Genomic DNA, 13,480 nt, shown 5'->3' on the forward strand with positions numbered 1-13,480 from the left:
ACTATTTTTATGTATATCTTTATTTAATACAATAAATATATATATATATATATATATATATATATATATATAACGAAAATTGCAAAATAAATGATAAATTTGATACCGTCTTCTATCTAATTTGCCAAGTTGTTGCATTTGAAGACAAATTATCAGCTTTATTTCCCTTTTTTTTTTTTTTTTTTTTTTTGGGTTGGCAATGTCTGATTCTAATTACTGAGTTAATAACATCCTATATAAGGGCATATAAAAATAAATAAATAAAAAGGAAAAAAATTTACTTCGAGGAACACTAATTAAGAGGTAAAGCGCTTTTTTATTCATAATACATATTACATAATATCAGCTTATGATCATATCTTGAATATATCACATATGAAACATGCATGTAAATACAAGTTCCAGTGATGTATATCAATTTGCTGCTTATTTTCACACATATAATATATATATATATATATATATATATAATATTTATCGATGTAGTTTGCCCTTTTCTATATTATAGGTATGCTTCTTAACTTCAGCTCTCAACTGACCCTGCATACCACATAATGCATATATACATGTAAGCAGAAGCAGGGAAAAAAAAAAAAAAAAAAAAGTCAACAACAACTCATACGTAGGTACGTAGTGAGGCATATCATAGTGTGTATATTGAAATATTGAAGGTGGAAATTATATATAATATTGTTTAATTAGGTATATATAGAGACTTACAAAGTATACTGGATCTTGATTTTGCCAGCATCAGGATTGGCAATCTTAGAGAAAGCTTCTTTGGAAAGATCAATGGTTCCTTGGCAACCAGGAGGACAATAATCAACAATCTTAACCACAACGCCATTACCGTCACCTCTGCAAGGCTGTGGCACACCCTGATTGGTTGCCCCAATGCATCTCACCCTGTACCTTCTTCCACATGCCGCTCTGTTGTTCCATATCGCATCGCTCGCTGCTGCTATCATTACTCCATTATCTTGATATCCATAGCATGAAGATGCTGCATATGCAATTTTATTTTTACTTCATTTCAATTCAATAAAGTTTTGCATATATAACTAATTAATTATACTTCAACAATCAACATCTTCTTTTAAGTAACATACAATTATGTTTCAATTAATTAATTACCCAAATTAAAGTGTCACTTTTTTTAGAAGCTTAAAACTTTTAATAGAACATATATAGATCGAGAATGATTTATATATATATATATATATATAGATTACATAATTCATATGATTATGTCGACTTGTCGAGTACTTACGGACATAAGGAGCTGTATAGAAAGTGGCGGTTCCCTCGGCGGCGTGTGCAGCAGAGGCAAGGCATATGAGCATGCCAACCACCATTAGAAGCCGCAATGCGATTCCCATTCTTTGTTGTAAAATATTGCCAAATTTTGTTAATAAAAATGAAAAATGTGGTACGTGCATGCAGGGAAATTTGGACATGGAACAAAGTAGATGGACTTTTGTGGGCTTTTATAGAGGGAGTTTCTGATTTTTTTAGGTTTGGTGTATGCTATACTCTTTGCTTTAATTGGTCTCCTATGGAGTTCTATCGATGCTTCCACATCATCTCCGTCTTAATAAATGAATGGTGGACTAAAGGGTTGTGAAATCTTCATTCTCAGCTACGTACCGAAGACTTAATTAATCACCAGTGCTAACTCGTTTGACAACTTTTTTTTAAATTCTTTTGGTTACGTATTCATTTTGTTTTCTTTGCTTGGAAATATTCAAAATTTTTCTGGGAGCTCAAAGGTATAACCAAAACAAGCACTGTGATTGAGGTATGTTTGGGATAATTTTCGGTTCTCTTCCTTTAAAAGAGCTTTTTTAAGAAGCTATATTTTATTTGGTTTTTGCTAAAAGTTTTTTTAGAGGTTGGAAACCAAAAAAACCTATCCAAACACTCTTAAAACAGCTGTATTTTTTTTTAACTCTTTAGAGCCAATTTCAAAAGCCATCCAAATAGGGTCTGAATAAATTTGTTGTTGCAGCAAATTAAAAACTCGGCTAGGGATAATTTGGTTTTATTATTTTGATTCCAATAAGTTCCATGAAATTGAATGCAGCTTATTATAAGCAAGTGAATGAAATGAAGCAGAGCAAGATTCGTTTTGGCCGCAGGCAGAGCTTTACAAATAAAAATTGGGAATGACGTCAATCACCTATCATATAATGTGACATCATCTGGATTACAACTTGGTAATATGAAAAAAGAATAATTGTACTTAGTATCCTTTAAAATCACCTAATTTTATTTTAGAAGTTTTAAAATTAATTATTACATTGATGCCTTATGTTTTCAAAATTATTACAAATTAATCAAATTTGGTTAAAATTGATAGAAAACGTTAGAGAGGGGTAAGTGCTGTGCTTGTAACTCCTAAATAAGATTTGTTAATTTATTTTTAGATTTTCCCATTTAAAAAATTCAAAAAAAATTTCAAGAGCTCCAAAAAAGTAATGGATGTTTAGAAAAAATCTAAGTGCCCAAAAAATTACCATATGGTAAAAAAATAATCCAAATGCGCAATAAAAGATACCAGATGTTGAAATTTTTTTTTTTTGGAAAACTTGAAAAAAATAGATAATTAAAAAAATTAAGAGCTTAAAAAAATACAAGATGTTTACAAAACTTTTGAAAGCTAAAAAACATACTAAATGCTCAATAAAAAAATCAGAAAGTCCAAAAATATCAGATATTTGAAAAAAATTTGAGAGCCCAAATAAATATCAGATAATTAAAAAAATTTCGAATGCTTCAAAAAAATACCAGATGATGAAAAAAGTTCTTAAAGTTCAAAAAAAATACAAAATGTTCACTAAGAGCCAAAAATAATACCAAATAGTTAAAAAAGTTCCAAGCTCACAAAATGTCATATTGGTAAAAAGTAATTTTGAAAGTTAGAAAAGAATACCAAAAATTGAAAGGAAAAAAAAATCGGAGAGCTTTCAAAAATATCATATGGTTAAAAAAAAATTTGAATGCAAGAAAAAATACCAAATAGTAAAAAAAAATAAAATTTGAGAGCTATATATATATTAGATGTTTAAAAATAATTATAAGATTCCAAAAAAATTTGGTATTTTTATCGAGCTCTAGGAATTTTTTCCACTATTTGTTATTTGTTTGGGCATTCAAATTTTTATTAACCGTCTATTATTTTTTTAGACCCTCATAATTTTGTTATAATATGGTATTTTTATTGTGCTCTCAATTTTTTTTACCATCTAATTTTTTTTTTGAATTTTTGATATTTTTTTAATCATATTGTATTTTTGTTTGTATTTTTGGAATTGTTTGAATATATCATACTTTTACCAGACTTTCATAATTCTTTTTGAACATATGATATTTTTAATCATGCTCTTGGAATTTCTTTTTATTGTTTGGAATTTTTTGGACTCTTAATTTGTAATTTTTTTTTTTTGAATATCTGGTTTTTTTTTTGGAGTATCAGAATTTTTTTACGATATGATATTTTATATCGTGCTCTAAAAATTTTTTACTATCTTTTTTTTTCTTTTTTTTTTTTGGCTCTCTGATTTTTATTTTTTTTTTAACAATCTAATATTTTTTTGGATTTTCAAAATTCTTTCGAACATCTGATTTTTTTAAGCATTCAAGATTTTTTTTAACCATCTGGTAGTTTTTATGTAATCTTTGAATTTTTTTAAACATTTGATATTTTTTATCGTGCCCTCAAAAATTTTTTTACCACCTGATATTTTTTTTTGAACATTTTGTATTTTCTGCACTTTCAAAAATATTTTTTAACTTTTTTAAATGAAAAAATCAACAAAAATAAATTTAAAAAAATCAGATTTTGGGTTCACATGCGCAGCATATTACCCATGTTTAACGATTTCCTCAATTTTGACCAAATTAGATCAATTTGTAAGAATTTTTTGAAACCAAGGATATTAATGTGACAAAATTAATTTTAGAACTCCCAAAACAAAATTAGATGGTACCAAAATGTAATTATTCTTTAAAGAAAATGCCATGCTCTCTATTTCTCAAGGCAATTGATGATATTGATTACAAAAAATTAAAAATAAAATAAGATCACCTATATATTTACTATTGGGTTGATTATGAACAGTTTTAATTAGAGACTTTCTTTTATAGAGTTGTGATGCAAAAGAGGCCCTTGCCTATGCTTAGCTATTCATTCTACTTAAGACTTTTTGGCTTCTTTTTTTGTGTACCATCTCCTTCCTCTACGAACTATTATCTCAAGCTCAATAATTGCACCATTCCAGCATAAATATTGAAAACTATATTTTGCTTAAAAAACAAGATTCATCATTTGTTTCTTATTTACAACTTCATTTTAACAAAATATTCTGCTTTTAAGAACAGCATAGATTGCAATGACACAGGGTGATAATTTCAATCCTGTATTCTATCAAGCTTGTTGCTGAAATCCAAATACATATATATATATATATATATATATAGATATTTCCTTTTCCTTTTCCTAAAAGATCATTCTTAAACTTTAATTGGGATAGTTATAAATTAGAAAATGACTATAAGAACTAGTATAAAATTGAGGGTCTACTAAAAGTAATGTACACCACCCTCGATCCTTTGAAGCTATAGCTAGCTAGTGTATACTCAATATTAGATCAAAAGGGTGTGAATAAAAAATTCATAAGATCTACGAATTTAACAGGTCGGTCCCTTGACTATGGTTAAAAACGTATGCTAGTTCAAAGCACATTTTTTAGCATTAATCTTAACCGCCGCCACCCCAACTCCAACCCCACCTCCAAAAAAATTGAATAATATATAGGAAGCAAATTAACCAACTCAAAAGCTTATTACTTTGGTCAAAAGTGATCATTGGATCGGATACTCTTACGGTTATCAAAGCTCTAAATACAAGACACCCAAAGGGGTGAATTAGGAAGCCTGTTCAACCTCTCACACCTACTTAGAATTGCGGATTTGAGTCTTGGCAAACTCCACTTGAGCTTTGGTGTAGATTCCACGTGTTGCACACTGTGGAACAGGGTGGTAAGGACAGCCGTGTGGAAGAGGGTGGCAAGGACAGCCGTGTCGTGATGGGCTGGGTGGTGTGGGGACTCTTTCTTGAATTATCTATCTTGGGCAAGGACAAATCACCAGGAAACCCTTTTTTTATTCACAAAAAAAAAAAAGCTCTAAATACAAAAGGGAAGAGTCTTCTTCATTGGCGTCTGATGCTCTTTTTGATGATATAGTTCGCTGTATTTCTAGTTTTACTTTTATTAGTTTTGTTTGGGTCTCTAGATTAGCTAATAAATTGGCTCATAACGTTTGTCAATGGGCAGCAACCCAAAATGTACGTGGACTTGTGCTTCAAAGCTGGTGGTCTGCCTCTTGTTTATCTTGTATGACTCACAATAGTGTATCTGTAGAAGCCTTCTGAATTTAGATATTTTTTTGTGCTAACCTTTTTTTAGTTTTCAATGAATTCCCAGTTTTAAGCAAAAAAAAAAAAAAAAAAAGCTTATTACTTTGCTAATTCATATAAATTTTGACCAATGTGTTTCTATGATACGTGAGGCTTATATATATATATATATATATATATATATTAATTGTTCTACATTGTGCATAAATTTCAATATGTAGACACATTAGAGATGAAACCCGTCAAAGACTTTGGATGCGTCATAGAAACACTATTATATATACTTTCAACTATTTCGTTTAGTCATAAAAATTAATGTTTTGTTATGACTAGGGAAGAAACCTTGAACTTGATCAAATCCAAAATTTAGAAATTATTATCAAGAAAGTTGCTATTATATATTATTTTGCAATTTAAATAACTGTTTAAAGACATTTATTTTTTTTCAATTAAGATTTTAGCTTTTAATTAATAATTATTTTAATTTTGATGTATTGATAATTGTCATATCAATAAAGATTTTAATAATGACATTATTTGTTGATAAATAATAAAATTTTAAAATCAATACTTATTTTGATGGGGACTATATTCTTAAGGGAAAGAGTAACTTTTAAAATACAACATAATATAAAATTTAATAACAAAAAAACCCATATGTACAAGATTTTTTCGAAAAAATAAATTTAATAGTCTGCTCAATTTGATTTAATTATTTATCTTGTAAGTTTACAATTGATCAAATCAATCGGTATGCTGTTTATCGACGACTTTTTAATCATCCAAATAAATTCTCACTTAAGTTGGTGGGGGCCGGACCATCAGATGAATCTGTTTGGGGAGGGATAAGGTGGGGCCCACAAGCCGCGGCCGACCGTTGAGTAGGATTTTCTAATTTTCTATTAATTTTTTTCACTTTCATTTTACTGCTGAATTACATCATTAACCATTGACATTTTTAAAATACCATAACAGTCCCATAATTAAAGATGATTAAACTGCTAACAGCATTTGAAAATAAGCATGAAAAACATTACCCATTTTCAAATCATTTCTCAAAAACAGCAAATTCAGAAACAAAATTGGGAACTTGACAAATAAACAGATTGTAACATTAAATTAACAAGTAATTACAAATTAATGCATCTATGTGTATATATATATATATACGTGTGTGTGTGTGTGTGTGTGTATTATTATAAAAAGAAAATATTTGTATGTGTGAGGATAAGAAAAAGTCACAGTAATTCAGGGCCAGTGTCACGGTCACCTTTTGATGCCTCTGTCTCTGTCCCTCCCTCCACAGAGGCTTTAGGGTTTCTGTTTTTTCCCCCCAACCCAAATTAGGTTTTGAAATATTGACATTTTCCCACCATTAAAGCACCCTTACACCTTGCTGCAATTTTTTTTCCTCTCTGTGAAAGAAAAAAAAAAAAAAAAAGAACAAAAAGAAAAACTCCATGGCCAAAACTAGACCAGGAAAAAAGGACATAGACTCCTACACTATCAGAGGCACCAACAAGGTCGTCAGAGGTATGACATTTTTCAATCTCTCTTTCTCAAAAAAAAAAAAAAAAAAAATTAAAACTTTGAAGTAAATGTTTAGAAAGTAGCTTTTTTTTTTTTTTTTTTTTTTTGATGGGCAAATTTCAAAAATGCAAAATGAGAGAAAAATGTTGAAAAACAAAATGTGGGTTATTTATTTATTTATTTTTTTTGTTGCAGCTGGAGATTGTGTGCTTATGCGACCATCGGACACTGGTAAGCCTCCTTACGTGGCTCGGATCGAGAAGATCGAAGCTGACAACCGGAACAACGTTAAAGTTCGGGTGAGGTGGTATTATCGGCCGGAGGAGTCCATAGGAGGTCGGAGGCAATTCCATGGAGCCAAAGAGCTCTTCTTGTCCGACCATTACGACGTTCAGAGTGCTCACACCATTGAAGGCAAGTGTACGGTTCACTCTTTCAAGAACTACACCAAGCTCGAGAATGTAGCTGCTGAGGATTACTATTGCAGGTTCGAGTATAAGGCTGCTACTGGAGGGTTCACGCCGGACCGAGTCGCTGTGTGAGTTTTTCTGGTTTTGCGCTTTTTTTTTTCTTTTTTTTTCCTTCCTTTTTTGGATGATTCGGAAAAAAAAGATTTTTTATTTTATTTTTTCATTAATGGGTTTTTGAATTTTTGAATATTTTTGGGTTTTGGAAGGTACTGCAAATGCGAGATGCCATATAACCCAGATGACCTCATGGTGCAGTGTGAAGGATGCAAGGACTGGTAAAGTCATTCTCTTCCCTTTCTTTTTCAAAGTTTTTGTCATCTTTGAAGATTGCTGATTATGATTTTGTTATTTTAATTTATTCACACACGCGATGAAAAGTTTATTACATTGAAAAAATAAATAACAATAAATAAAAAATGTTCTATCAAATTTGAAGTGTAAGGAAGGTCAAATATTTGAACCCAAAAAATTGAGGGGAAGAGGTAAAGTGAAGTAAAAGGTAGTTTATTTATTGATGTAAACAGCGACTTTTTTGAAAGTGAGCTTGCTTAAGTGCCAAGTGTTTGAGGGTCTGTGAAATTCAAATTTTAATTCGTAAAGCAGAAACTCTTGTCTGTCTTCGTCTTAATAAACAGCTGGTGGAGTGGAATGAAGCATCAACTCTCTGTTCTGTTTTTTAACAGAGAGAATACCACTTTGGAAGTTTGCCATTGTTATTGACGTTTGAATATTTACTTCTTTTGCCTTTCATGCTTTTCTAGACTCATTATTATGATTCCGAAGGGTATGTTTTGTATGATGAATACATGTAGGAATAGAATAGCCATTCCACAGCTTTAACCTTCCTTTGTTTGGTACATTTTTCGATTCTAGGAAAATCTATTCCATGAGAATACATACTCTCCCATGTCAAGGAATAGTCATTCCTTTTAAAAAGCTCAAAATTGGTTTTCATTCATTTCAAAGATAATATACTTACTATATTTAAAATATATTTCTAGATTGATTATTCTATACTAAAAATACATAAATAAATATAAAATTTGACTTCTAATTAATTTTTAACCAACTTTTATATTTTTTATGAGGAAAAAATATTTATAAATGCTAAATATTGAATCTAATTCAATAAAATAACCAAACATACAAATAGGAAAAACCATTCTTTTTTCCAAACATATAAATGATAAAACCATTTTTTTTTTTTTTTTAATTCTTATGAATAGATATTCCTATTTATGCGGAATAATAATTCTATATATGAGCTATTTTAGCCCATTACCTTAACAGATTTTAATTGGCATCATATGTAGACATGATTTCCATATCTTTGTTACTTCAGCATTCACTGGTAAGTACTTTTTTGAATATTGGTTGATAATGGCTTAACTTATCTCAGTATTTTTAATGTACTTGTGTGGTGTGGAATGTCGACTAATTTGCATATAAATCCTATGAAACATACATGAAGTTAATTACCATCGTGTTGCAGGTATCATCCTGCTTGTGTGGGAATGACTATTGAAGAAGCAAAAAAGCTGGAGCGTTTTGTGTGTTCTGAATGTTCTTCTGATGATGATGTGAGAAAATCAAATAATACATTTTCAGTATCACCAGTAGCTGATTCCAAGGTTTGGCTACTAGCTTAGCTAGATACAAGATGTTTACCTGATTGTTTTTATTACTAATAGTTGCATCCGTTGTATGTCATCGTTTCTTATTTAAGTTTCATTTTGGTGGTTCAATCATGTCATATTTGATTGTTCTTTGCAAGATAACTTTGATATGTCTGCAGCTGGTTGAAATTTATTATTCGGTAAAGGTGAGATATAAGATTTATCTTTTATATACACAAATATAAATGAACCTACTATATTCCTGAGTTATGAACTTTAGGATGATGAGTTTTTAGATTTGTTATTAGTTTAATAAACTTGTAATATGTGCTCGCTTGGTCATGAATGTTATCTGAAAGAGGGTTTAAACTTCTTCACAGATACTTTTGTTTTTGATATCAATCCTGGGTCTGTTGTATTTTTTTTTTATTTGCATATTGCTTTTCCAACATGCATAATTCTTATTTTTACCTATTTCGTTATAATCTCTTCTCTTGGAAGAATGCTTTAGATGACATTTGACCGTTATCAATGCATTCACAATTTACTGAGTAGGATATTCGTTTAGGATGTGTTTGTGGGTCTTGAGAATGGGTGTACCTACTCTGGCTCTTGCTCTTCCCTAGAAGTGGATGGATTTTCATTTTTTAGATTTTGGTGGAGGAAGTAATACCTTAAAGACTTTGATGAGGTTAATGGAGTTTTACTAGAGTCTGGCTTCTTCATAAGAAATATAACTGTTAGATCAGAAGAGATATAGAATGAGCAACTTATTGTCTTTCCCGTTTTGAATTCATATTTAGTAGTTAACAAAAGCACACATCTTTGGCAGGTGGAGCCCAAACGCCGGAAGAGATGATCACCTTTGCCGGCAGTGATTTACAGGGGCAAAACAACTCTTCTGTCATTCTTAGTTCTTTGGTCACAATTTTAAGGGTTGTATAGCTCAGCTAGAGGTTATTAGTAACTCTGTTTTGACTCAAAGCTATGTATCTATGTTAGAATTAGTGGGATTAGTCTGTATGAAAAAAGATAATCAAATTAAGCCAGAAAATATGTAGCATGAACACTTGTGGGCTCTGAACTTTTTTTCCCTACTAATCTGCTATCCATTAGTCTGTATGAAAAAAGATAATCAAATTAAACCAGAAAATATGTAGCATGAAACACTTGTGGGCTGTGACTTTTTTTTTTCGCTACTAATCTGCTATCCATTATCAATGTTTGATATGTGTAATTTGTTAGCTTGATATGCGTAATTGGATCAAATTAGCAGTCAAATTTTCTTGGTTCATCTGCCAATTCGTGTTCGACGCATGGATATCCATTTTCATAGCATGTAGTATTTGACCTACAACGTTGAAAGTATTGAGGTTGGAGGGTTGTGGAGGCTTTTTGTCAAACTTTGGGAAAGATTGTTGTGGACCTTATTCACTCACTCGTCGTTTCTGACAAAAGAGAATCCGACCAAGTGAGATTGTGTTATGGTGCATACGCTTTTTGTTTGTTGAAATACCACTGCAAAATACGACAAATTAAGTCCATATCAATAATTTTTTGTCTTTGTCGGTGGAGATTCTGGACAATATCATTTGTCTGAAGACTGCTCCCAAATCCTTTGAAGATGTTTCCGAAAACCATGAAAAAGCTGCAGAGCTTCGTTTGGGCACTGTTTGTCATATATACTCCGCTAAAGGTGGTTGTAAAAGACTCTTGTATTTTCATTTCAAATCTGTCGGTTAACGCAAAATCTCGCCTTGATCAAGCTCTGGTTTAAGGGCTTGGTTTTGACGTAGATTGTGAAAGAATTAGTAAAAGTTGATGTAGATTGCGGAAAGAATCAGTAAAAGTTTGTATCGGAGCAACAGTCAGCTTTTCTGTTAATTGGAATAGTGTATTGCGCTTTATCATCATTTGGGGTTCACTTTCACAAAAATATAACCAGTAAGAGGTAATTTTATTTATTTTTTCCTTATACAAAAGGTGGTAGACAAAGCATCAAAGCTGAGAATCTTAGGCCAATTAGGTGATAGAACATTGTAACCAACATTAGTTAAGCTAACTACTGTCTGATTTAACCTATACCGTGTATATAGGATATATTGTTCTAGTAATGTTTATCTTCTGTAACAGCAACTATATGCATATGGTATTTATACTGGTTTTACTCACAATAATAATATAAGCTCTTCTTCAATTATTCGCTTTCATTATATGGTATCAGAGCTCCAAGTGCTTTAATGAGCTTTTCTCTTTAATAACCATTTATCTTGTTATTCATCATGACTTCTCCTTCTTCTCATTCGACTCTGCTGACAATAATCCGTCTCTGTTACCCAATGAACCTATATTTGCCAACAAAACTTTGGTGGTCATCAATGTGGCCATACAAGTGTGAAGTTCAGCCGCACCAACCACAGCCGCACTAACCACAGCCACCATTTTTGACACCATTGCTGCACCGAATGAATTGTTCAACAATTGTGGGCTAAGCTGTTGAAGATTGTGGCCATGCAACCAACCTTGTAAGCCTATAAATAGGCTCCTTCCCGTTGCATGAAAACCAAGCCAAGAGAGCATCAATATTATCCCAAGTGAGGAATATTGAGAGAAAACTCCGAGAGAGAGAGAGTGTTTAAGTTCCAAAGAGAGCTTGAGAGAAGAGTGAGCAATTCCAGAGAGAATTGGAGAGTGCAGAGAGAGGTTTCACGTGAGAATCCTCCATGAGAGAAGTTTTTATTTTTGTATTCTATTTTTAAGAGATTAATAGAATTCTTTTTATTTTTCTTCTCATATTTCTTCTCTATAGTGGTCAGAGAACCACAACAAGTGGTATCAGAGCTCCAGGTCGAGAGCTTGGGTCCAAAATTTGAAGAAACAAAGCTACTGTTCTTCAAGTTGGTGTTTCGAAAAGTTGCTCAAATAATTAATTTGACAATACCAGGTGAAAGTGCCCGACGAGAGGAGAACAACGAAGTTCGCCGGAGAGCAAGAGAACGTCGCACGCGCCGCCTGAAGATTTCTGCAACAATTCACGCGCCACACGCGCCGCACGCCCCGTCTGGAGGTTGAAGACGACCACGTCAGCAGCCACGTCATCAGCCACGTCAGCGCACCCCTGCCACGTCATCTGCCACGCCAGCCGACACGTCGACAGCCACGTCATCTGCCACGTGTTGACACGTCAGCACCATCTACCACGTCATCAATATTTTTTGAAATTACGGAACAGCCCCTGAATTATTGGAAATTACAGATTGACCCCTGTATTTTTTTGAAATTACGGTACAGCCCCTGAACGATTGGAAATTACAGATTGACCCCTGTAGTTTCTGTATTTGCAAGTTGACCCAGAAATTTTATGAAATTACTTTTTTGCCCCAAAATTTCTGGTAATTATAATTTGACCCCAGAAGAGTCAAGTCCACCATTTTCGGCCGTTCCGGACGCAACGGTTAACTCCGTTTTGCCAAATTCAGCTCCATTTTTGGTCAAGCCATAATGTCAATGGAAGAATCATCTTCGGGAGCTATGGTTAAGCTCACTGCCACAAATTATACACTTTGGAGACCTCGGATGGAAGATCTCCTCAATTGTAAGGATCTGTTTGATCCTATAGAAGCTAAAGGAGAAAACCCCGATCCCAGCAAAGTAGCAGAATTGAAGAAATTAAACAAGAAAACGATCGGTCAGATCAGGCAATGGATCGACCACAGTGTCTTCCATCATGTAGCGAAGGAAACGGATGCATATGCCCTCTGGACAAAATTGGAGGACATGTACCAGGCCAAGACTACTCGGAACAAAGCCCTGTTGCTTAAGCGATTGGTACATCTCACATTACAGAGTGGAACTTCTGTAGCCGAGCATACCAGTGAGTTCCAGAGCTTGGTAAATCAACTATCTGCTGTGGATTACCAACTAGGGGATGAGGATCAGGCCCTCCTACTTCTAAGCTCTCTTCCAGACAGTTGGGAGACATTGGTAGTCTCTCTCAGCAATTCGGCCCCGAATGGCAAACTTACTATGGCTATGGTTAAGGATGCCCTATTTAATGAAGAGGCCGGGAGAAAGGACATTGGCATGGATCAGTCACATGCCCTCGTCACAGAGAGAGGAAGACAGCAAAGAGGTGGTCGAGAAAGGGGGAGAGGCAGGAGCAAGAGCAGAGGCAGATCTACAGACGGCAGAAAATCATCATATAAGTGCTATCATTGTGGCCTGGAGGGTCACATGAAGAAGAACTGCAGAAAGTTGTTGAGAGAGCAGAGACTCCAAGGTAATCAGCCGAAGAAGGATGGAGAGACACTAGTCACTGTTACAGGCGAAGTGGCGCTCTGCTCCACCGAAGAAGAGACATACCTTCATACATCAACCCAAGATGTTGAGTGGGTAGTCGATACTGCAGCATCCTACCATGTCACTCCACACAGAGATTTCTTTAA

The 13,480-nt window shown here is 33.1% G+C and overlaps 2 protein-coding genes across 2 annotated transcripts; one reads left to right on the forward strand and one right to left on the reverse strand.

The window, feature by feature from the left end:
* Positions 1–315: 315 nt before the first annotated feature.
* On the reverse strand, positions 316–1,444 carry LOC107420170 (EG45-like domain containing protein). The gene is made up of 3 exons (XM_016029070.3): positions 1,271–1,444; positions 721–1,003; positions 316–540 (listed from the first exon to the last, which is right to left on the reverse strand). Exons 1-3 carry the CDS (start codon positions 1,437–1,439, stop codon positions 531–533), a joined length of 462 nt encoding a protein of 153 aa, XP_015884556.3. The 5' UTR covers positions 1,440–1,444; the 3' UTR covers positions 316–530.
* Positions 1,445–6,632: 5,188 nt separating this feature from the next.
* On the forward strand, positions 6,633–10,263 carry LOC107419923 (chromatin remodeling protein EBS). The gene is made up of 5 exons (XM_016028766.4): positions 6,633–6,952; positions 7,145–7,487; positions 7,626–7,694; positions 8,912–9,050; positions 9,868–10,263. Exons 1-5 carry the CDS (start codon positions 6,880–6,882, stop codon positions 9,892–9,894), a joined length of 651 nt encoding a protein of 216 aa, XP_015884252.1. The 5' UTR covers positions 6,633–6,879; the 3' UTR covers positions 9,895–10,263.
* Positions 10,264–13,480: the final 3,217 nt, after the last annotated feature.

The sequence above is a fragment of the Ziziphus jujuba genome, chromosome 1, assembly GCF_031755915.1.
Source record: "Ziziphus jujuba cultivar Dongzao chromosome 1, ASM3175591v1".
NCBI classification, from domain to species: domain Eukaryota; kingdom Viridiplantae; phylum Streptophyta; class Magnoliopsida; order Rosales; family Rhamnaceae; genus Ziziphus; species Ziziphus jujuba.

Coding starts and splice junctions, on each gene's coding strand:
- LOC107420170 (XM_016029070.3), bottom strand. CDS start 1,439: ATGCACGTACCACATTTTTCATTTTTATTAACAAAATTTGGCAATATT. Junction 1,004..1,270: donor CTATACAGCTCCTTATGTCC/GTAAGTACTCGA, acceptor TTGCATATGCAG/CATCTTCATGCTATGGATAT.
- LOC107419923 (XM_016028766.4), top strand. CDS start 6,880: ATGGCCAAAACTAGACCAGGAAAAAAGGACATAGACTCCTACACTATC. Junction 6,953..7,144: donor CACCAACAAGGTCGTCAGAG/GTATGACATTTT, acceptor TTTTTGTTGCAG/CTGGAGATTGTGTGCTTATG. Junction 7,695..8,911: donor TGTGAAGGATGCAAGGACTG/GTAAAGTCATTC, acceptor ATCGTGTTGCAG/GTATCATCCTGCTTGTGTGG.